General features: G+C 40.9%; 1 protein-coding gene across 3 annotated transcripts in view; it reads left to right on the top strand.

Annotated features, from left to right (window-relative positions):
- The window catches only part of PNPLA8 (patatin like phospholipase domain containing 8), a 46,896-nt gene extending 24,430 nt beyond the window's left edge, over positions 1 to 22,466 (top strand). For all 3 annotated transcript variants that reach the window (XM_048499764.1, XM_048499763.1, XM_048499765.1), the window contains exons 9-10: positions 16,612 to 16,807; positions 21,096 to 22,466. In XM_048499764.1, the coding sequence (XP_048355721.1) occupies positions 16,612 to 16,807; positions 21,096 to 21,370 (471 nt within the window). In that variant the 3' untranslated portion in view covers positions 21,371 to 22,466. The remainder of the gene's footprint in view (positions 1 to 16,611; positions 16,808 to 21,095) is intronic.
- The last annotated feature ends 1,153 nt before the right edge of the window (positions 22,467 to 23,619 follow it).

The following is a 23,619-nucleotide window of genomic DNA, read 5'->3' as shown; positions in this document are numbered from 1 at the left end:
TTTAAGTGTGGAAAGTGCGGACACCTTTTGAGTTTTGTGCTCACACGAGGAACCATTTCAGCCAGCCCAGGGAAATGTTTGTTTCTGAAAGGTTTATTTTAAAGTAAATCAAATTACTAAGCCACATGAAATTTGGGGTGGGATTACTTAGAATTTTCAAAGAGAGAGTTGTGTGTGCCAACTCTCAGTTTATTGGGGATTTCTGCATCTATGGTTGTATTCACAGTCTGGCAGTAGCCTTCACTCAAGTAAGGTTTAACTTACATTTTCTTGCACTTCAGGGCTTGCATTTGCAAACCAAGAAGTAATATTGGTGAAGTGGATTGGAGTTCATAGAGCAGTTAGGTATGGTGCAAGGATGAAAGGCCTTGCTGCTTATTGGCAGAGCTAGGGCTATCATAAAGTCAACTCAAGACAGCTATCAGAAGAAAAAAACTAGAATACAACTATTTCCAGACCAACCCATAGTGAACTGCGGGAACCTTGTTTTTAAGACAACAGCATCTCTACCCATCCTGCCAACACTTGGGATGCATAGCAGTACCATGTCAAAATTGGAAGCTCATTCTCTGCATTGGCTAGTGTACCCATAAGGTCACAGAAAATCTTGTATGGACTTGCCCTCACCTAATACCTGCCTTGCAAATAGCTGCTACTCCCTTCTTAAAGGGATTAAAGTTAACACGATGCCCCTGCTTTGGAAGCCCCACTTTCCATCTCCAGCCTGGATCATCTGCCATACTAAGATAAATGATTTGCTAATATAGTTGTCCCGAGTGTTCTTGCCAGAATTGCACAAACTTTCTCCTCTGACTAATCTCTTTCCAAAGACTTCTTATTTACATTGCCATTGTTTTGCAGCCATGATCAAGTCACTCCCTGGCCTTTCCCCTTAGCGCCAAGTGCCAAACATTAATTTTGATTACTTCATCCATCAACTTGAGTATCACCACTCAAGTTGATCACCCTTCTCTTGTCTTTTCCTGGAAAGGCATCGTTTCCCTTTGTCTTGGGAGATTAAAGGGTCACTCATACAACCCTTAGGGTTCACCTATAAGAAGCCCTCTCTTCCAGTAGCCAGTGTTCAGTATCTCTAGAAACCTCTCCATCTGTTGATATTGTCCCTAGAGTGTTGTTCTTTCTTCTACCAGAGCTAGCGCAGTTCGCTCAGCTCTGTTCATCAGACCATTCTGTTCCAGGATCAAGTGACTATAACACATATTCCCCAATTCTTTTTATCAATTCAAAACCTCAACACTGCTTATATCCTAGGACTGTGTGTGTATTCTGCTCCTTTGATTCTTGTGGGCTTGTGCTTTTGTTATTTTCCTTTTAATAAATTTGTTGAACTTTGCTCTCCTGCGGATTTCTTGCAAAGGCTGACTACCATATACAGAAGCAACTAAGGTCTCAAGCTTGCTTGACCTTTTACTAGTCTGCTCTCACTAATTCTGCACACTAAAGGGGACAGACTCCCACCATTTGGAGGTAACACAACCCACGAGTCATAGGCTCATTCCGCACATGCAGAATAATGCACTTTCAAACTGCTTTCAGTTCTCTTTGAAGCAGTGCGGAATAGCAAAATCCACTTCCAAACAGTTGTGAAAATGGTTTGAAAACTCATTATTTTGCGTGTGCGGAAAGGGCCATACATAATGATTCTCACCAGACTGTCTTTGCCATGGTATGTGAGGCAAGTAGTTAAAAGAGGTGAAATACACCACATCATCTCAAGTTGACTTTCAGTCATGATCTAAAGCAAGAGCTAAAAAGCACAGTTACTGTGGACTGCCAAAAAGACAAATAAGTGGGATCAAATCAAGCCCTGGAAGCAAAAATGACTAAACTGAGGCTAGCATGCTTTGGTCACATTGTGAGAAGACAGGAGTCACTGGAAAAGACAATAATGGTAGGAAAAGTTGAAAGCAGCAGGAAGAGAGGAAGACATGACAAGATGGATTGTCTTGACCAAGGAACCATTGCCCTCTGTTTGCAAGACCTGAGCAAGTCTATTAATGATATGATGTTTTGGAAAACACTTTTCCAGATCACAGCAGGAACTTTATAGTTGAAGACAGGCTCTTCTCAAAGACTCTTTGATATGTGTAGTTGTCGGTGACTTCAGTAACCTGAGCAGTTGTTTTTTTACAGTATAGTAGCATTGTCATTGAAAAACACTAGTAGCCATTGTCATTGAAAAACACTAATTTCTCTTCCTGCCCTTCCTATAAGTCAGTGATGGCGAACCTTTTTGAGACCGAGTGCCGAAATTGCAACCTAAAACCCACTTATTTATCGCAAAGTGCCAACACGGCAATTTAACCTGAATACTGAGGTTTTAGTTTAGAAAAAACAGTTGACTTCGAGGTGTGCGTTACTCGGAAGTCAGTTTGGTGGTCGTCGGTGATTTTGCTTTGAAGCAACTGTGCAACGCTCCGAATGGGTGAATCACGACCCTAGGAGGGTTTACTCAGAAGCAAGCCCCATTGCCAGCAACCGAGCTTATTCCCAGGATTGTGCTTTAGTTCTTCGCATGAAAATCAGTGGGGCTTAACAGGGTTACCTACACCGCTTCCCCCAAACTAGGTCTTTGGTTTAATGCTAATAATTGAGCCCAGCAGCCCAGGCCAGCCTAGATGTGTGTGTGGCGGGGTGCGGGGATGACACTGTTTGCGCGTGCCCACAGAGAGGGCTCTGAGTGCCACCTCTGGCACCCGTGCCATAGGTTTGCCACCCCTGGTATAAGTAGTATTTCAGTGGCGTAACAGAATGAAGATCTTAAGGTTGTTGTGACAGATTCTAATCTATCATAAAGCTTTGGTGGAAAGCAGTAGTGGTGTGTTAACACTTCATTCAGGAAAATGCAGATATACAAGCAGGGGACTTTCAAGGGCTTGTGGGGGGCATCTCATTTTTTCTTCCTTTTTTTCTTACCTTGAAAGCCCCCATAGCCTTTTTCCTTACCACTTACCATCCAAACTGTTTTTATCTGTCCCCATACTCCGCTGTTCCTTCCTTTCCTACACCCTTCCACAGCTTCTCCACAGGAAAGCTCTGGCTATATTTCACGATGTCGTTTGGGTCAGTTTGAAAATTGTGTCATGAGGAAATCTGCAAGGACTTGTGGGGGCTACCTCATATTTCTCCATATCTCCTCTTAACACTATATTCTTCTTTTTCTCTTCCTGGCAACCACTATATCCTCACCTTTCCCTGCTTCCTTCCCCCACTACCAGCAAATTTACCTTCTGTTTCCTTCCCATCTTTAGCTATATTTGTTTATTTACTTCATTTATTCCCTGCATTTCTATGTAGTGGTGACTTAAGAAGCTTGCATCATTTTCCCCTCCTCTACCTTAATCCTCACAACAACCTTGTGGTGTAGGTTACTTTAGAAATGTGTGATTAGCCCAAGGTCACACAGTGAGCACCATGACAGAGTAGGGCTTTGAATTCTGAAACTCCAATCACTGTCTCACATTGGCTTTTGTTGGATGGTTGCTGCTGACCAATAGCAAGCAGGCCTGGATGAGTCATTCAAGTAGTGTGATAGCTAGTCACCTGGTGGTTACTTCTGGCTCTGGTCCTGATGAACTTGCCCTTTCAGGCCAAAATAGTCCTAGAAAGGGCACTCCACCTCCCCCTGCCTTTTACTGACAGAAACCAAAATTTAAGGCTCATGCCGGACTAGCAAGAGCTCCTGAGGATGTTCATTTCTGAAAGATTCAGGTATTCCTTCTGTCATTTTTTTAGGTGGGGGGTTAAACCCCCAATTTTTTATTCATTTATTTCAACATTTCAGATTTGTCTGAACCTGGGGCTTTTCTAAGATTTGTAAAAAGATATGTCCATGGCCTACTCTCCTGGGGTCATGTTGAAACTTAGATATATTGATACAAAAAAAATCTGCCTGTGAAGATGTGTTAAAAAAATTCTGTCATGTGTTAGACTATTTTACTTATTAAATAGTTATGCATGCTTTTGTCCCCAATGGGTACCCACAGTAGCTTACAACATTGTTCTCGCTTCCATTTTATCCTCACAATGGTCTTGTGTGGTTGGTTAGGTTGAAAAAGTTGCTGGTCACCAGGGTCTCCCAGCAGACTTCCTTGACATAGGTGCAATTTGAACCCAGATCTCCCAGATTTTAGTTCAGCACTTAAACCATTATTAAACTAGTGTTCGTATTAGTACATGATTATTTTCAGTTACTGCATGTATCTCATTGCAGAGCAGTGTTATAGGCTTATAAGTCTCATATCACCTGCAGAGGCATATTTAGGCAAACTGGAGCCCAGGGACAAAACCTTAGTTTGGCACTCCCCCACCATGACCAAACAATGATTTTTTGCACCAGCTCACAAAACACCTCCCACCCCCAGCAAAACATGCATGGCTCTCTCCCCACCAATTCTCTTTCCTAATTTTGTCCTCACACCAACCCTGTTAGGTAGGTTATTACCCTGAGAAACAGCTTCAAGCCAGTGCAAGTGAGTATTAAGCATGTAAATCTCTCACAAATCACCCCCAGCAAAACATTTACCAAACAAATGTCAGCACGATCTTTCACAAAACACCTCCAGTGGAATCCACCCTCAAACAGCATCACTTTAAGTGTTTAAACTGGGGACCTCACATTCTCCCTTTAAGTCCATGCCAAAGGGGGTGGATTTAAAAGGAGAATCTGGGGAAATTTGGAGGGTGCCTGCTGTCAGGGGTGTAATTGTTAAGCTAACAGCACCAAAATTTCAGGGTATGTTTAGGAGACTCTCTTGATGATACCACCCAGGTTTGGTGAGGTTTGGTTCAGGGGGTCCAAAGTTATGGACCCTCAAAGGTATAGCCCCCATCTCCTATTAGCTCCCATTGAAAACAATGAGGGATGGAGCACCCCTTTTCGGAGTTCATAACTTTGGATCCCCTGAACCAAACCTCACCTAACTTCATTGGTATCATCAGGAGGGTATCCTGAAAAATCCCTGAAATGTTGGTGCTGCTAGTCTAGAAACTGCGCCCCCTGCAGGCTGAAAACTGAAAAAACACTAAAAAATACAAAAAACACACAAATGAACCTGAAATTTTTGCACACACACACACACTAGGGTACCCCGTATCCCCTAGGTGAATACGCCACTGATCACCTGCAGTGCCAGAGGGAGCTGGGTGCCCAAAGCCTTGTTGGAATAGTAGTAAATCTTAGCAAGGACTTAGTTTGACTCTTCTGGGGAAAGTGCCATATGTCTAGCTTGTGCATTAAACTTTACATATGTCAGAATTTGTCAATAGCTATAGCTTTGAACCTACCACTTTTCATTGTTAGGTGACATCCTTTCAACTGATAGCTGAATGAAGGGGTGCAAGGGTGTGATGCAAAGGGAAAGAGATATTCTTCAAGTGATGAACATTTCTCAAAGACCATTTGAAACATCTAGAGGCCATTTTTACTACCATGTGTCTCCTGGTAGGGCACCATGTGTCTCTTGTTTGAAGAAGAAATCTGTGTGTCTAACTGCCTGAGGGCCTGTAGTAGAAAAAACACTGAGCAGCCTGTTCACTGGAGCACGTCTGCTGTGTTGTTATGGATGTGGATTTGCTTCTGATGCACTATGGCTGTTTACCAGGAATAATTTTATTGAACTTATATGCCATATAAAATAGGAAAGATCATTTGTAATGGGTTGGTTAGATCTCAGAACCCAAGTTCTGATCTCCACTCAGCCAGGCAAGCTTGTTGGATGACTTTGAGCCAGCCACAAACATTCAACCTAACCTACCTCACAGGATTGCTGTGAGGACACATGAAATAACAATATAAGGCCATTTGAGTACATTTGAAAAAAGAGGCTGGATATAAATGAAGGAATGAAGTAATTACTGTATATTTCAGAGCATAACACACTCTATAATATAATAGTATACCCACACATATTATAACTTGCCACAGTTTTGCACTGGAGTTAGAAAACCAGATTCAGAGGACTCTGTTATTTTTTATTTGAATAGTTTAAAATTTAAAGGCATATGTTATTCCATCTCTTGTGTTTTAGCATGCAGCAGCAGCAAGCCTTTATTGGGATATACAACAGTACAACAATAGTAAAAAAACTGATTAAAAAACATATACAGTCAGGAAATAAATGTTAAGTGGAAGGAAATCTACTGGCATTTAGTAATTTCCAGAAGAAAGTCTGCCACTGTCATACAGAGAGAAGGATCAGGATTGTCCAGCAAGTAGTGTAATTTAAATAAATCAGAGAGATCGGGTAAATGTAAAGGAGGTGTTTTAGCATGCACTTTATTTGATATGAAAAATAGTATCTGTTATGTCAGTTTTTAAAGAGCATTTCAATTGGTGTATGCCAGTGCCTCAGTGACAGGATCACTATTTGTGGCATGGAGTTTATGGTACTGAAGTTCATCAGCTTGGTTATTTGGTAGTTACAAGAGTATGAGGTTGAGTGTAAAGCCTAGAACATGATGGTGAGGTTTTTTTCCTAGGAGTTCATCCCTTGCTTTGCTGCCATGGAGTTGAACTCTGACATTAGGAATTGGCTGGCAATTGAACTAAGTGTGGTAAGGGCAGCTGTGGCATTTAGATGAGATTATAAGCTGCCAGCCCATCTCCAGTATTGTTACTCTTTTAGACTTCTCTGTGATGCTTGTGCTTGTGCTGCTTTCTACTCCTTACCCATCTGTCAATTCTAGTTTTAATAGTGGTTAGGGATGAAGTCAGAGAGTTTAAATGTGCCACAGCTGTGTCCTAGATCACCAAAGGACAGTCTCTAAACTACCTCGATCTACCCATACAGATGAGAGAACCAGGCACGGGTTGGGGGTTTGACAAATTTTAAGGGGTAACCTAAAGGTGTTAGCTTTCATTAAAGGAGCCCATTCAAACTTTTCCTCTTCAACTGTAAGTGCATTTAGTATTGTGGTGCATTTTCCCCCTCCACTATTAGAATTCAAGGCTTCAATTCTCATTCTTGAAAGATGTTTTAGTAAGACTACTATATTTTAAATGCTTTAAAAATATCAAATTAAGTGAGCAATAAACAGTTATCCCACACTTACTGATGATCAGTACATTCTTTTTCTAATTAGGTTTGAACATTTATCTTGGTTTTTCAAAACAGGAAAATCCAGATTATACTGAAGTGATTGAAGCACTGCACATAATAGTATGTATTAACAATGTAAATATTGGATAGAAGATCAGTTGAGAACAAATGTAGTTCTGAAATGTGCATTTGCTAGGATAAAAACAGCAAATGCCTCAGATGTTAAATGTTTATGTAACAAACATTTTAAGGTTGCATACTAGATTTTAAAGAGGAAAAATTTGGCAGAGGAAAAGTTTATTCACAACTCGCCTGCCTCTGTTATATTCTTGTGGTAGTTCAGTGTCCCTTCTTTTTTCACAAATACAATCAAGGTAAACAACAGAGCGAGCCTGTGAAAATGAACTAGAAATGCAAAGCATGTCTGCACAGGCATTGAGGTGAAATGGTTGCTATGGAGCCGGTAGACTCCAAGTATCGGAATTGGCTTTGCTAAATCACATCTTTCACTACATGATACTCAGTTCACATAACTTATTGTGTGAAGTAGTTTTTTTTAAAGTATGTGTACAGTCTGACAGCTGTTGTGCATTTTTTAAAGGCTAAGGCAAAATTTTGAGTGAAAATGTACAGTATTGTTGAAAGAAAGAAGAAAAGATCTCAGTTGGTAGCCTCCTGTAAAGTTCAATGGGAAAGTAGTTTGCTTTGCTACTGTTGACCACTTCTGTGCTGATGGTCGCTTAAGCAGTGCCAAATATTCTGGTGGTTGGAAAGCATTTGAAAAAGTTCTAATGATCATCCTAGGCATTCAGATATTAAATTGCACAAAGAATAAACGTTAGTCCCCTAGCTATGAGAGCATAATGAAATCTTAAAAATATAAGTAAATTTATGTTAATTCCAAAGACTAAAAATGGTGTTGACAAAACTAGAAAATCATTTATCTTGTTCTTAGCTTTTCCCATTTCCCGCAAGGAACATTTGGAAAATCTGTAGAGTTATGAGAAAGGGAAAGCAAGTAGAGACAACTGTTAAAGAAACAGTCAACAAGAAATACACAACATAATCTTACAATAGTGGATTTCAGTAGGGCTTGTACTTTTCTCCCTACTTTCTCATGTGGCTTTTGGATGCAGCACAATGGGAATCTTTGCTTAAAAAAAAAAACCTCGCTTTGTGCCTGCAAGGAATAATCAAAGCTGAATTACAAGTGCCAGTATTCTGCCCCATTACTTGTTTGAAAAGGACCCTTTTAAAAAGTGTGAAGGGACAAATGCCATAGATGAATTCTTTTGCCATTTGCAAGGCTAACATTTAGAAGTTCTAATCTAAACGTAAGCAGATATTTTAAAAACCAAAAATATCCTGAATATCAAAGGCCTCTGTGTTGAAATTATAATAGCTGTCCATTATTTTTGTCAGTCTTTCGTTCATTCATTCTTTCTCTCTCTCCCTTCCTTCCGAAGCAGTGAACTTTATTTAGTTTACAGCCAACAGCAGTACCATGAAGATTAAATCTTTTAAATGTTGCCAGTGTGCCAATAGTAACAGCAGGGCAAGAGATCAATGTAAGAATGCAAGAGTACAAAGAGATGGCTCATGTATATTTGAGGAGCAGTGAAGAGAGAAACTTGCAGTTGGAGTCAGAATAAATAGGGAGCCAAGAGAAGACAAAACAGAGGGCAAAGAAAAGCAACATGAGAACTGAAGGCAGAATAAGTAGAGTACTTGTCAGTTTTGGCCACTTGCCATACACCTCAGTAAAACCCAAGGCTTATGTAAACACTCTGTATGGATTTTAATAGATCTTTCATTTTACAGAGAGGATGTACATCATAATGCCACCTAAGGATCTTAACTTGACATTTTGATAACTGAAGATGTTATTGAGCAGTCACTCTATTATGTATACTTTTAAAATTCTGCTTTAATCCTTTCAGCAGGTTAAAGTTTACACAGATGTTCACTCGAAGTAAAATGGATGTTCGAGGAAATGTCTTAAATTTGGGGGGTGGGGTATCAAGAAGATATTGCATTTTGCATATGAGCCAAATTATACTCTGTTTTACTCAAAATAGTTGCAAAGCGACTGTGGCATCAGCTATGGAATGGATACCACAGCTCATTTATGAAGTTTGAGCTTGGTGCTGCCTATTTGAAGTCTGTGCTTTTGCCCAAGAGTCTCATTGGCCCACTGGACTCCTTCCTGTGGCTCATAGTTGTCTCTTAATGGCAAGGGTGGCTGGAATGGACCCAGCCCTTCCGCTGGCATCCCAAGCTTCCCCCAACTAACTGTCTTCTTTTCTGTCTGATCCATCCAGATAGCCCCGACACCACCTGGGCCTCACAAAATTGGAACCCTAATATACAAAACATCTACATTTCCAGTACTTTCCCAGGTTTTTTCCTGGACAGTCAGTGAAAATGCTTGTCTGCCCAGGTCAGTACTAGATATCTGGCAACCCTAGCATTTCCATAAGTGAAATAGAATAGGTGAAGTCTCCTGCCATCAGAAAAGCTATGCTGGGCATCATGGATCAAAAAGCATAGTTATAGTTAGATGGGCAGTTAGGTGAGAGTGAGTAAAAATTTTGTCTGGCTCCATCCCATAATTTCAGTTTAATGAATCTAGTATATTTAAAATAAAATGTTCTAAACCCAAATAGATGCTATTTATGTTCACCACCTTGAGGTTTTTTTTTAGTTCTTAGATTTAACTCAGTAGACTCATTCATAAAACAACACAGTGTTTATTATATCGTGTTGGGGTACAATCTGATTTTAGCCAAAATTAAAAATAATGTGCACTGAGAGACTACTGTTCTTACTTCTGCTGTAGGCAAAGGGTATGAAGTGTTCCATAAAGAGTTCAAAAAGCTTTTGTAGATTGTACTGAAAGCTTAATCAAAGGACTTTCTCATTAAGGCAGTGATCCACATCACTGCTTTATTTTCTGCAGCTGTAGTTTTTTACAAAATGAGGGGTTTTTAGTAAGAATTCACTTTGCTGTAGTTTGAACATTTTTTTAAAAAACTATCAATGTGAATTTGATAGTCATATCACATCACAACACTGTCTCCTAATATTATGGAACACCTGTTCAGAAACTGACTTTATTTATGAATAGAAACTAATTTTAAAAAATATTAGAATCTCTAAGAAAGATATTACAGTGATTTAATAAAATGCTATGCCTGTAGCAGTTTAAGTTCTCTTCCTTTTCTTCTTGTGCCCAGTTTGGCTTTGTAATCAATGCCACTACTCAATAATATATTCCATGATTCTGGCAACCTTTATGCAAAATTTATGTTCTAAATCTGTGCCACAAAAAAGCCTTCTAGTTGAAGGCCCACTGAGAGTGTTTTCTTTTTCACCTCAAAAACAGATCTTCTATAGTAAGAAGCTACTTTCTTACAGCTACTCACAACTATTAGGATTTCATACAGTGTTAACACTTCATGTGATTTGTAGAAGACCACAGTTTTGATGGACTATTTTCGTTTTTGTTATTTGCAGCAATGGCATTGTGGTAACTGATGTCCAACATGATTGCCTTTCTGATAGACCTTGATGTTCTAATAGACCTGGTTTCTTACCTTTGCTTCATGCAACTTGCTGACCAACAAAGATATGTCTTGTTTGTTACTTTTGAAGCCCCTCAAGCTTACCATGATGCCAATTTAGAGCATCCAATATTTTTTGGGGAGGGAGATCTTCTACAAGCTGCCATTTGAAAGGGAAAGCTGACAGTAGTGTTTTCATGAAATGCAGCAAGTGACATTTAAGATCTTGGTTGTGTTTGTTTTGCCTGCTTTCTAAAATCCACTTCTTCCCTCTTTGTTTCTAGCACCTTATGCATAAAATAAGTATTTTAACTTTCATCCATTAATTAACAAATTGAATCATGTCACTTAATGAATGAATTCTACCTCTTTTGTATTCTGATTTCAAATGAAATAGATCATTTTCAGAATTAGACCAACACTTGTAAGTAACTGCAAGAATGATGATGATGTATGGTGGGCAGCGCCATCCAAAATGACTGAAAGGGCCCTTGGAAACAGTGTGTGGTTGCACTGGCATATTCTCCATTGAGCAAGAGGACATCTTGGGTTCTTGCTTGATCTCCATTTAGGAAGGCAGGGGTCAATAAAAAATTTCCCAGGCTCCTCCGCTTCCTGTAGGTCCGCCTCCTCTCCCTCTCTCTCTCTCTCTCCCTCTCTCTCTCTCCCTCTCTCTCTCTCTCTCTCCCTCTCTCTCTCCCTCCCTCTCCCTCTCTCTCTCTCTCTCTCTCCAGTTTTCTTCCTGCCTTAGGAAGAGCAGGCACACTCTCTCTCTCTCTCTCTCTCTCTCTCTCCAGTTTTCTTCCTGCCTTAGGAAGAGCAGGCACAGTGGCTGTGCTCTCAGCCACTACTTTCTGTTTCATTTCTTTTTCTTCTCAGATTTTTTTCCTTCTTTCCATTGGGGACAGAGCCAGGAGTAGCAATGGCCTTCCATAAGGAGGCACAACGCTCCTTGGCCAGGCGCGCTGACTGGCAGTTCGCCGGCACATTTATCTCCCTATGGGGGCTCAGAGGAAGATGCCCAAATGTGGAGAGACTCTCCTGTCTTCGGAGGAAGACAGTGAGGATTGCTGCGAACACTCCCCGATCAGAGCTGGCAGAACAGAGGGCTCTCAGGGGGGAACGCCCGCGGCATCGCCGGAGATCGGGACGCGACGAATGGGCGGTTCCCAATCAAAAGGAGTTTCACGCCCAAAGGAAGGCGCGTACCTAACGGTCGCCAGACATGGCGCTTCGTGTTGCAACAGCCCAATTCACCCTGGTGTCCCGGGTCAGGGCTCTATTATGGCCATCTCGCAACTAGAAGAGTCCCCAGGGATCCTACAGGAGGGCGGTAAGCTCTCATTGAGAGATCTAAAATCGATCAATCTCTCCGAGGCTTACCTACATGTCCCCATATTCGAAAGTCACTGAAAATTCCTCAGATTTGGCATAGGAAAAGATCATTTTCAACTCAGGGCTCTTCCGTTTGGTCTGTGCACCGCCCCAAGGGTGTTCACCAAGTTACTCATCAATCTGGTGGTCTTACTCAGGGAGAGGAATATCAGAGTACACCCTTATCTGGACGACATACTGATCCTATCGAATTCTCAGGATCAAGCATTATTGGACTGTCGGGAGACCACACTATTCCTAGAGAAACATGGATTTATAGTCAACAGGGAAAAGAGTTCTTTAAATCAGTGCCAGAGACTGGAACACCTGGGTTTCTTCATAGATACCAAGTCTTGCAAGATTCTGGTTCCATTACAGAAACAGCAGACTTTGAGGTCAAAAATACATCAGATTCTCAGCAGGGACAGGTGTTCTGTACTGACCCTTGCCATTTGATGGGTTTGCTGGTAGCTTACTCCGAAGCGATTCAGTGGGGAAGATTCAGATCCAGACCACTTCAGAGGTTCCTACTACCTTTTCAGGAAATCATCTCCAACAGAATCCAAAAACAGGTTGTGGTTCCGAGATTAATCAAGATCAGTCTTCTGTGGTGGACCAGAACGACCAATCTGAGCATCGGAAGAACCTTCTGGATATCTTCCACCAAACAGATGTTCTCAGATGCCAATCTTCAGGGCTGGGGGGCTACGCTAGAGGGTATCCCGGTCCAAGGGACCTGGTCAGCAACGGAGGCTCAACTTCACATCAGTGTTTTGGAACTAAGAACGATTCAACTAGCCCTCATACATTTTCAGCATCTGTTAATGGGAACCCATGTTCCTGTACGGACGGACAATACAACAGCCAAGTCATACCTAAACAAACAAGGAGGTTCCAGATCGACAGCCCTCCACAGGGAAGCTACTCTACTGTTTCAGTGGGCAGAAACATATCTATCCTCCATCTGAGCTGAACATATCTAGGGCAATCTGAACATTCAAGCGGATTGGCTGAGCAGGCAGAGCATACACCCAGGAGAGTGGCGTTTGAAGGAGGAGATCTTTCAATTGATATCTCGAAACTTAGGAACTCCGATACTGGATCTCTTTGCCTCCAATCAGAGCAAACAACTTCCCAGATTCATGCCACGCTTCCACCATCCGGAGGCGGAGAACACAGATGCCTTATCCTCCAAGTGGCCTCCCAGAATGCTTTATGCCTTTCCTCCTTTTCCCATGATTCCCAGACTACCGCGAGGAGGGAGGAACGGGCAAACGTCATCCTTGTGGCTCCCTGGGGGCCCAGACGCCTGTGGTTCACCAACATTTTGCAGATGTCAGCATGCAAACCTCTACGTCTCCCATCTCACCAGGACTTGCTCAGTCAGGGTCCCATTTGTCACCCAAGCCCAGAGCAATTGAACTTGACGGCTTGGAGATTGAAAGGCGGCAATTAGTTTCCAAAGGGTACTCTACAGCCGTGTTGAACACCATCTTGGCCTCTAGAAAGCCCTCCACGAAGAGAATCTATAACAGGGGTAGGGAACCTGCGGCTCTCCAGATGTTCAGGAACTACAATTCCCATCAGCCTCTGTCAGCATGGCCAATTGGCCATGCTGGTAGGGGCTGATGGGAATTGTAGTTCCTGAACATCTGGAGAGCCGCAGGTTCCCTACCCCTGATCTATAACATCACGTGGAAGGCCTTTGTTTGATGGTGTTGGAGGAAGAAGGTTTCCCCCACAGACCCTAAGATTAGTGACATACTAGCCTTCCTACAGGATGGTTTGGAAACTGGCCTTAGAGCTAATACCCTTCACAGACAGGTGGCAGCACTGACCTCAGTACTCCCTAGGTTGGAGGGTTTTGCACCTACCTCTCATCCCCACATTATCAGGTTTCTTAGGGGGGCTACTCTGAAGGATAGGCCAGTCAATCATCATTTCCCAACGTGGAGATTGCATACAGTGTTACATGCCCTTACTGCAACCCCTTTAGAGCCTATTATGGATATTTCGTTAAAACACCTTCAAATGAAGGTTATTTTCTTAGTTGCCATCACTTCCGCCAGAAGGGTGTCGGAATTAGCAGCCCTTTCCATCAAGCCACCACTATGTGTATTCATAAGGATAAAATAGTGTTGCGTACGGACTTCAAGTGCTCGCTCCTCAAAGTTAACTCTAATTTCATAGACGATAGTGGTGTTTTCTACCTACCTTTTGTCCTGACCCAAAACACCCTAAGGAGGCATATTGGCATAAACGTGACGTTAGGAGAACCTTAAAAGCCTTCCTGATTAGGACCCAAGAGTTTAGACGATCAGAGGCCTTGTTTATCTCGATCGCCAATCACAATGGAGATCAAAAATTGTCCTCATCCTCAATTAGTAAATGTCTGAGAGAATGCATAGCCGAGGCATATAGGGTACAAAAATTGACAGTTCCAGTCGGAATCACAGCACACTCTGTATGTAATGCTTCCACGAACGCAGCCTTCAATAATAATGTGCCCATGGCTGAAATATGCAGAGCGGCGACGTGGTCTTCTCTTTCGACGTTCGTTCGTCACTACAGACTGAATGTTTACAATGCGGCCAATGCAGATTACGACCGGAGGGTCTGCAGCACATCATAGGAGAGGATTTCGACCCTACCCTTTAGAATACTGTGACACTGCTAGGGGAGGTCATCCAAGATGTCCTCTTGCTCAATGGAGAAACAACATTGGTCTTACCTGTGAAGGAGACTTCTCCATTGAGCAATTGAGGACATGTGCCCTCCCGATCCTGTCATCCATCCTCTCCCGAAAATACCATTTAGTTACATTGTTAGATGTAGAGATTCAGTTCATTGCTGTTCCTTTCCAGGAATTAATCCTCCGTTGTTTGTGATAGATCCCTTCAGTATTCTCATTCACTGTTTGAAGTTCTTCCTGGACTAGTTTTTATTCCCCGTTGTTATGGGAAGTTGTTATTCCGGGAATTTTTTCTCTAATTTAATATTGTCATAGTCTTCTCTACTCAACTGACCACTGCTTTTTGGAGGAACCAGAACTGGAGGGAGAAAGAGAGAAGAGGTGGACCTACAGGAAGCGGAGGAGCCTGGGAAATTTTTTATTAACCCCTGCCTTCCTAAATGGAGATCAAGCAAGAACCCAAGATGTCCTCAATTGCTCAATGGAGAAGTCTCCTTCACAGGTAAGACCAATGTTGTTTCTCCTTCCCCTGGGCACTTGTTCTGGCGGAGGGAGCAGACGCACCAGCAGCTGTATGTCCCATAGTCCCACTGCCAAACCTGGAAGTTCTGGCCACAGCAGGGCTGCGCTGGCATCTTTCTTGGATGCCAGCATGCTGGGGGCAGGCTGGGATGTTCCCTACCAGCGTTGAGACATGGTGCACCAGCCCTTGGACACATGCCACCCTTTTGGCAACATATGTCCTTTCAACCGTATGGGACTTTTCGGCAGTGGTGGGTTTGGAAGCTTTTTCCTGCTCCTTGTGCTGCCAGAAAGCTTTGTTGGAAACGGCACTGCATTGGGGATGGGGCTGAAATTCTCACTGCTTTACTTTTGTTGTTGTTTGTCTCTTTCAATGGGTATTATTCTCTTCTAAGACTCTTGAGATCTATTTGTTTGGAACTTGTAACCAAGAAATGTCTAGTCTGGTGGTGTTAACGTAATCTATGTTATGATGGGCTAAATCACACCATCTCAGAATTTTACCATGCTGTCATATAGAATGGGTTTAGGAAACTGGTGCCCTTTAAGAATAACAGGAAAGGGAATTCCCACCCCCACAACACACACACACTTTCTTCCTACCTAGCCCTTTCTTTGTTCTTTTGCTCTCCAACTCATTAGCTACTGTCTTTCAACTGCTTTCTCTTTCTGTCACCACAACTGCTTTCCTTCCAAACCTGCAGTCATACTAGGTTAGCCTAGGGCATGGCTCCCATGTCTTAGTTGCTAGGTGACTCCACAGCATCCAACAGTGACCATGCCAGATCTGTCAGTATTCTCCTTGTGGGGGACGGGTGGGGGGGGTAGAACTAACCCCCTCTATTGTGTGGGGACTTTGTTAAGGGATTTCTCTGTAAATATGGGGTATTGCTCCTGGTGCATGAGTGGGAATCCCCTGAAAATGTACATGGCCCCATTGTACAAATGTTTTGATCCACACTCTGTGACCATTGTTCAGAATTAGGTATAAAGATAATAGTTAAATTCAGCATATGCTATATTACAGTAATACTGTCTATGTAAAAGTGACCTATAATTGTGGCTGTGCTTGTCATGTTGGCTTGGAGAAGCAAAAGAGATATTTTTCAAGTCGCTTTCTTTTGTTATATTGTACCATCCAATTTTATTTTGAAATCTGAAGAGAGGACATAACTGTCAGGCACCAAATTCAAACATGAATGGCTATGTGTTGAACAGAATGAATTTTATACAGTGACTATTTTACAACAACAACAACAACCTTTATTTGGCATTTAAAAATAGGTTCTAGAGCGTTGCCAGACATGACTATTTTATTTACATCTTGTACTATTTTAACCTTGCATCTGTCAATACTGATTATTCAGATATCTCTTTTTTAAAAATACAAAATTTACAGGATGGAGGGCTGCTCTTGAATAATCCTACAGCTTTAGCGGTACATGAGTGCAAATGTCTTTGGCCGAACATGCCTCTGCAGTGTGTGATATCCTTGGGAACTGGCCGATATGAAAGTGAAGGGAAGACCAGTGTCACCTACACAAGTTTGAAAGCTAAACTGACTAATGTCATCAGCAGTGCCACTGATACTGAAGGTTGGTTGCAAGTGATTGGTGTTGTCTTCTTTTGTTGCTCTTCACTGGATGTGGATAAAGGATTTTTATTGAGGGGCAACATAAGAGAAGCTGTATTGAGGTATGAAAACAGAGGATTTAAGAAATAAAGGCCAGTGTACCAGGTTAATCAAAGGGCATTCTATTTCCACCTAGAGCAGAGGTCTGCAACCAGCAGCTCTCCAGATGTTCATAGACTACAATTCCCATCAGCCCCTGTCAGCATTGACCTAGAGCATATTTCATAATTTTCATTTGAGTTGGAATTATTTTGTTAATCCCATCTCCCACCTATTTGCAGAAAGGTTTTTAATTCTGTTCCTGTGCACAGATACCATAAAAATTAGTATATATTGTTTGAAATCAGTATGGGTTTATGATACGTTTTAAGGCTTAACCTTTTCTCTGATTAATGCATGCTGGCAGGGACTGATGGGAATTGTAGTCCATGAACATCTGGGGCACCAGAGTTGGACATCCCTGCATTAATGTATTGTTAGGTATTTCGTGAATTGTAGTACTCAATAAAGCTTGCCAAATATCAATTTAAATTAACTGCTTGAGACTATACCTTGACTATACTACTACTAAGAACACAAGAACATAAGAAAGAGCCTGCTGGAACAGACCAGAGTCCATCTAGTCCAGCACTCTGCTACTTGCAGTGGCCCACCAGATGCCTTTGGGAGCTCACATGCAGGAGGTGAAAGCAATGGTCTGCTGCTGCTGCTGCTCCCAAGCACCTGGTCTGCTAACGCATTTGCAATCTCAGATCAAGGAGGATCAAGATTGGCAGCCATAGATCGACTTCTCCTCCATAAATCTGTCCAAGCCCTTTTTAAAGCTATCCAGGTGAGTGGCCATCACCACCTCCTGTGGCAGCATATTCCAAACACCAACCACGCATTGCGTGAAAAAATGTTTCCTTTTATTAGTCCTAATTCTTCCCCCCCAGCATTTTCAATGTATGCCCCCTGGTTTTAGTATTGTGAGAAAGAGAGAAAAATTTCTCTCTGTCAACATTTTCTATCCCATACATAATTTTATAGACTTCAATCATATCCCCCCTCAGACGTCTCCTCTCCAAACTAAAGAGTCCCAAACGCTGCAGCCTCTCCTCATAAGGAAGATGCTCCAATCCCTCAATCATCCTCGTTGCCCTTCTCTGCACTTTTTCTATCTCTTCGATATCCCTTTTGAGATGTGGCGACCAGAACTGAACACAGTACTCCAAGGGTGGTCGCACCACTGCTTTATATAAGGGCATGACAATCTTTGCAGTTTTATTCTCAATTCCTTTCCTAATTATCCCCAGCATAGAGTTTGCCTTTTTCACAATTGCCATGCGCTGAGTTGACATTCCCACGGAACTATCAACTAAGACACCCAAATCCCTTTCCTGGTCTGTGACTGATAGAACTGACCCCTGTAGCATGTATGTGAAGTTTGAATTTTTTTACCCTATGTGCATCACTTTGCATTTTGCTACACTGAACTGCATTTGCCATTTCTTAGCCCACTCACCTAATTTATCAAGGTCCACTTGGAGCTCTTCGCAATCCTTTGTGGTTCTTACCACCCTACATAATTTGGTATCATCCACAAACTTGACCACCACGCTACCCACCCCTACTTCCAGGTCATTTATGAATAGGTTAAAGAGAAGTGGTCCCAAAACAGACCCTTGGGGACACCACTCCCTACATCTCTCCATTGTGAGAACTTCCCATTTAGACCCACTCTTTGCTTCCTGTTTCTCAACCAGTTTTTAATCCATAGGAGGACTTCCCCTATTATTCCTTGATTGCTGAGTTTTCTCAACAGTCTCTGGTGTCTAGCCTGTCATTGATTGAATACATCACATCTGAAAATGAATAGAATAGGAGAACTTATTACTGTACTTTCTGTCATCCTTTTTATCCCCCCGTCCCTCCACACACACTGGATCACTTTTTTTACAAGTGTAAAAATAAATGACCAGTTCAGACTTGAGATATATTTTAAAAGTTTATACATTTACAGTTTAGAAAATAATTTCTTGCTTTTAGTAAATAGATGACCTGCAGAATTAACGATGAAAATCTACTCTTGATAGTTCAAGCTGTCATGCCAGGTTTATAACTAAATCTTAACAATGGGAAATTTTAAAAAATGCAAGGAAGTGAGATACAGAAAGATTAGATAATGTATTTTTACTGAGTTTCACCTCCCTTAGTAACAGCAACATGACAATTCTGTACTAAGCAAGGAAGTATTATGATATTTTCAAAGTGAAAAGGAAAACATAAGGCTGAAGAATAGGAAAGTGAATATTTTGATTACTATATTAAGACATAATTATTCTTTAATGAGCAAAATGAAATCTAACCTTAGATAATCAGAAATGCTGGATGAAATACTATCTGACATTTTTACTAGGAGATATCCGTGTATTAAGACTGAATGGCTTGGATCTAGTGATTTACAAACAGAAACATAAAAGCAGTTCTGTTTATGCAAAATCTTGTGCAACATCTAGTCCCATATGCTAAAGTGCCCACAAATTGGTTACATAAGGTCTTATAGAAGTAGAAATGCCACTGGGAATGCAAAAAGTTTGATTTGGTGTAAGCTGCAATGTAATGTTTTTTTCGTGTGTGCTTGTACAAGAACTGTACTGTGACTGAAACTTATCCAATCCAGTATCTCACTTTCGCATGAATTTGCTTGATCACACTTCACATCCACTTACTTGGGTCACCATCAACTGTACTGAACTATATTGAATTTTTGTCCTTGCTTTCTTTCCCTATCCTCTGTTTTGTTCACTCTGCTGCAGTTGAACAATATTGCAAAAATCTGCCTTTCTTTTCCACCCCCTAAGCTAAATATTTCATGTTCTCCCACAGTGAATTAACTGTGTTCATTCCAGGCCTTCCTTTAATTCTTAAGAGAAGTGTGAACATTTGTCTCCTCCTCTCTGTAATCAACCATCAAAATCTGTTTTATTTTCAAAAGTATTTTGACACACTTCCATAAATCTTGGTTTCCCATGCTCTTCTATTTTCCCCATTCTTTCCATTCTCTCCCTTTCATCCCCCCATTTCTCTGCCCTCTTATCCTGATGCATATAATTTGGTCCCTCAATTCCTATCACCCTTGGCTGGTATAGGTTCTCTTTTCTCTTGAACAGCTATGCCCATTCTACTTCTCCTTATGCCTGCAGCCCTATCCTAGAACACTTCTACAACACTCCTTTATGCCTCTGCTTTCAAATTCTACCCAAGATCTACCACTTCTGTGATGTCTTTGTATTAACTGCTTTAGTCATCCTCTCCAATTGAAGAAAAGCCTAAGTTTACATGACTTCATTTGCTTACATCACACCTCTCCCTCTTTAGCTGCCTTAATTTAAACACTGTGCAAAGACATAAACAATGTCAAGTGCCTGGTATGTTTTATAAAGTAGGGTTGCAGTGGTTGAGTAATTGGCTTACTTAATTAAAATAGTTTAACACACACATCTAGCAACTAACATGTCTTCCAATTACAATCATACAGAGATATACATTATCCAGTTGCTTAGGCTGTTGTTCCCGGCAAATTATTTTAGAAGCAAGGCAAAGCCTCCATGGTGAAAACATTTCACAGGTTCAATTGTGTGTGTTTTGGAAAAATGGCTCTGTATAATGTCAGAAGACCACTTAGAATCCCCTTACTTTTCATGCAGTATTAATGTGCATCAGACATTTAAACAATGCCATTGTAATTGTACTTGTGCAAAATATGTCAAGTAGAAGGCAATAGGTGGTGTCCAAGGCTTAAATAATTGGCTTGGTAATATTTAATCCTTGTTTTTCCAGTGGTATGTGATGAAGGAGGAGACCTTATTGATCATGAATTTAAAACACCTTCTGCCAGCTTAGTGTTCTTGAGTGATACAGATTTTTATGAGTATATTTATTTACATCCAGTTTCCTTCCCCTGTTGAGAGCCGCTCTCCCCTCTTCTACTTTACCATCATGGCATTCCTTTGAGGTAGGTTAATTTGAGAGGATATGATGGGCCCCAAGTTACCTATGAACTTTGATGTCAGAATGACAATTTGAATCCAGTAATTCCAGGTCCTAGTCTGACACTAACCACTATACCATAGTGTCTCTCAATATCTTACATACTGCATGAAAAATACTGATAAACAGACCAATAGACACAAAAGGAGAAATGGAACTTCTTTTTGTACAAAACTGAGTTAACAGTTTCACTGTTTTTGTTTTTGTTTTAAAACCAGAAGTCCACACTATGCTGGATGCTCTTTTACCTCCAGACACATACTTCAGATTTAACCCTCTGATGAATGAAGACATACCTCTAGATGAAAGCCGCAAAGAAAAACTTAATCAGTTACAGACAGATGGCATTCGATATTTAGAACTGAATGAAGAAAAGCTGAAGAAAGCTGCCAAAATATTAGCAGAGGAAAAAACAACTTTGCAGAGACTCAGTGACTGGATCAGATTGAAGGCTGACATGTACGAAGGACTACCATTCTTTTCCAAGTTATAAATATGTAAAGCATGACTAGTCAGCAGTAAAAAGCATATTTCAGTAGCCTGTACTGCACTAAAAGGGTTTGAAATTTTATTAGTGATTCCTGTTGAATAGCTGTTTATAAATTCAGAGGAGGGGAGTGCTTCGGTCAGTAATGGCACAGGGCAAGCTTGTTGTCTTGGATCTGACAGTTCTACAGCATGAACAGAAAGCATTTTTGTTCACATGGCATGGTGGGTTGACTGGTTCCCCCGTCTATTCCCCCAACCCGAAGATCTGCCCCTGAAAGCTTCCTGATTTTTCCAGATCCAGTTCCTTTTGGGGAGATTTGCTGTGATAACACAACCTTGCCTGCTCAGAAGAACATTCTGCTCCCTCAAATGGTATTTTCTTTACACTTTTTTGAAAGAAATTTTACTGGGTCAGTGTTTCAAACTTTGCAATAGTACAAATTAAAATTCTATACTGGAATCATTTGGATTTTTATCTGTTATTTGTTATGGTCTATTTAAATTTGTGATAATAATGTTCTATTCAGACTAATTTGTTATATTCAGAAAATATATTCCAAAATCATGTTGACACACACATAACATATTTTCCATTTGAAGTTTGAGTATGTCAAACTGGACAGCCCGGTCTGCACACAAGCAAGAATAAGTAAAACCAGTTTAACCCACAAAAACTAGTAAAACAAAACTGTATTAAATGTATGGATTTCTCAGTTTTAACTGGGTTGCACATTAAATTGCAATTATTGTAAATTTGCAAAATGCTTTTGTGGTCATGGCACTGCCAACAAATGTCATCCCGCCTTTTTAATGGAGATGTATACTGCCTTCTGGCAAAATCTGTGCATGTAGACCAATTTTTACTTGTTAAAATAATGTTAAAATGTGTATCATGTTCATGTGTTTGCTTTATGGAATTCAAAATTTAGCTGATTACACTGATGTTAAATTGGCTAACCTGTATCCACCTGTATTTTCTTAGAAACTGAAAGACTTTTTATTGGCTCTGTTGCAAGGCAATTTCCTATTTCAGTGTAGCTCTGAAACATTCTGTAAACTCCTGTATGTCTCACAAAGAAGAAAATAAATTCTTAAAATGATTGGTTATATGTTAGTATGATTTCTTCATTCATAAACAAATGTAGAAGGTAGTTAAATATTTGTGCATCTTTTTTCTTGATCGGCTTAAAGATTAAAAAAATTAAGTTTTAATATGTGTTTGAGAGAGTGACTTCAGTATATATACTTAACAGGACAGTTAAATATACTACCTTATATACTTAAATATACTTAGCAGGATAGTTAAATATACTACCTGCTAATATAGTAAACTGAGCCCTGTGTTGATAGGGCAGGATATAAATTTGAAACAAAATATTCTTTTTTGGCTCTCAAGCTATAATTTTCCATAAATATCATGCAGGTACATGAGAATACCTTTTCTAGGAGGCAGGTATAGATTAATCTCAGTAGTAGAATGCTTATCCTGCAGCACATGAGGTTTTTAGTTCAGTTACTGACAATTCGAGTTAACATACTTTGTTGGCAAGTAAGGCCTAGAATGAGAGATCTTGGTTTCTTACAATGAGCCTGTTAGCGAGTAGACCCGTGGCACAGCGGTAGGCCTGTTACCGAGAGTAGGAGTAAGCAGCTTTGGCACCACAACAGAGCCTATAAGGGTAATTAGACCATTGGTCTAGCTTAGAGCGAGGCAGATTCTCATATATAATTGTCAACCAAAACGAATATGCTTTGAGAAGCCAAACAAGAGATTTAGTAGGCAAATTGCTGTCTTACCTTGCAATTCAAAGGGAGAGGCGGTAATTAAAGCTGCATTGGAGGCAGTGTTTGGGTTGTGCCAGCATCTGTGCCATCACCGTTGAGCAAATTGGTATGGAGGGACTGAGTAAAATGGGCTACCTGAGGAGAAGTGAGTGTTTTTTCTCTCTCTGGCACCCATGCTGCAACACTCTCCCCAGCCTCCACTCTACCCCCCCCCCCCAGTTTGGATGGGCTGCCTATCAGCCAAGTTGCATGGTCCTTTTTCCTTTTCCTGTGTTCCTCTTATGTTTGAGTTTCCTTTTTGAAATCTGAAATTCTCCAATTTACTGTTCAAAGCAAATAGTGAGTGTTCTCTACCCATTTTTAAAAACTCAATTATAACAACTACTGATATCTGCTCTAATTACTCTATGGAAATCTACAGAGGTTTAGTTATATGTTCCAGTTGCTTGGACACATGTTTCATAATAT

Source organism: Sphaerodactylus townsendi, linkage group LG06 (genome assembly GCF_021028975.2).
Source record: "Sphaerodactylus townsendi isolate TG3544 linkage group LG06, MPM_Stown_v2.3, whole genome shotgun sequence".
In the NCBI taxonomy this organism is placed as follows: domain Eukaryota; kingdom Metazoa; phylum Chordata; class Lepidosauria; order Squamata; family Sphaerodactylidae; genus Sphaerodactylus; species Sphaerodactylus townsendi.
Note: the sequence above shows the minus strand (reverse complement) of the source record. Positions and strands in the feature narration are given on the sequence as shown.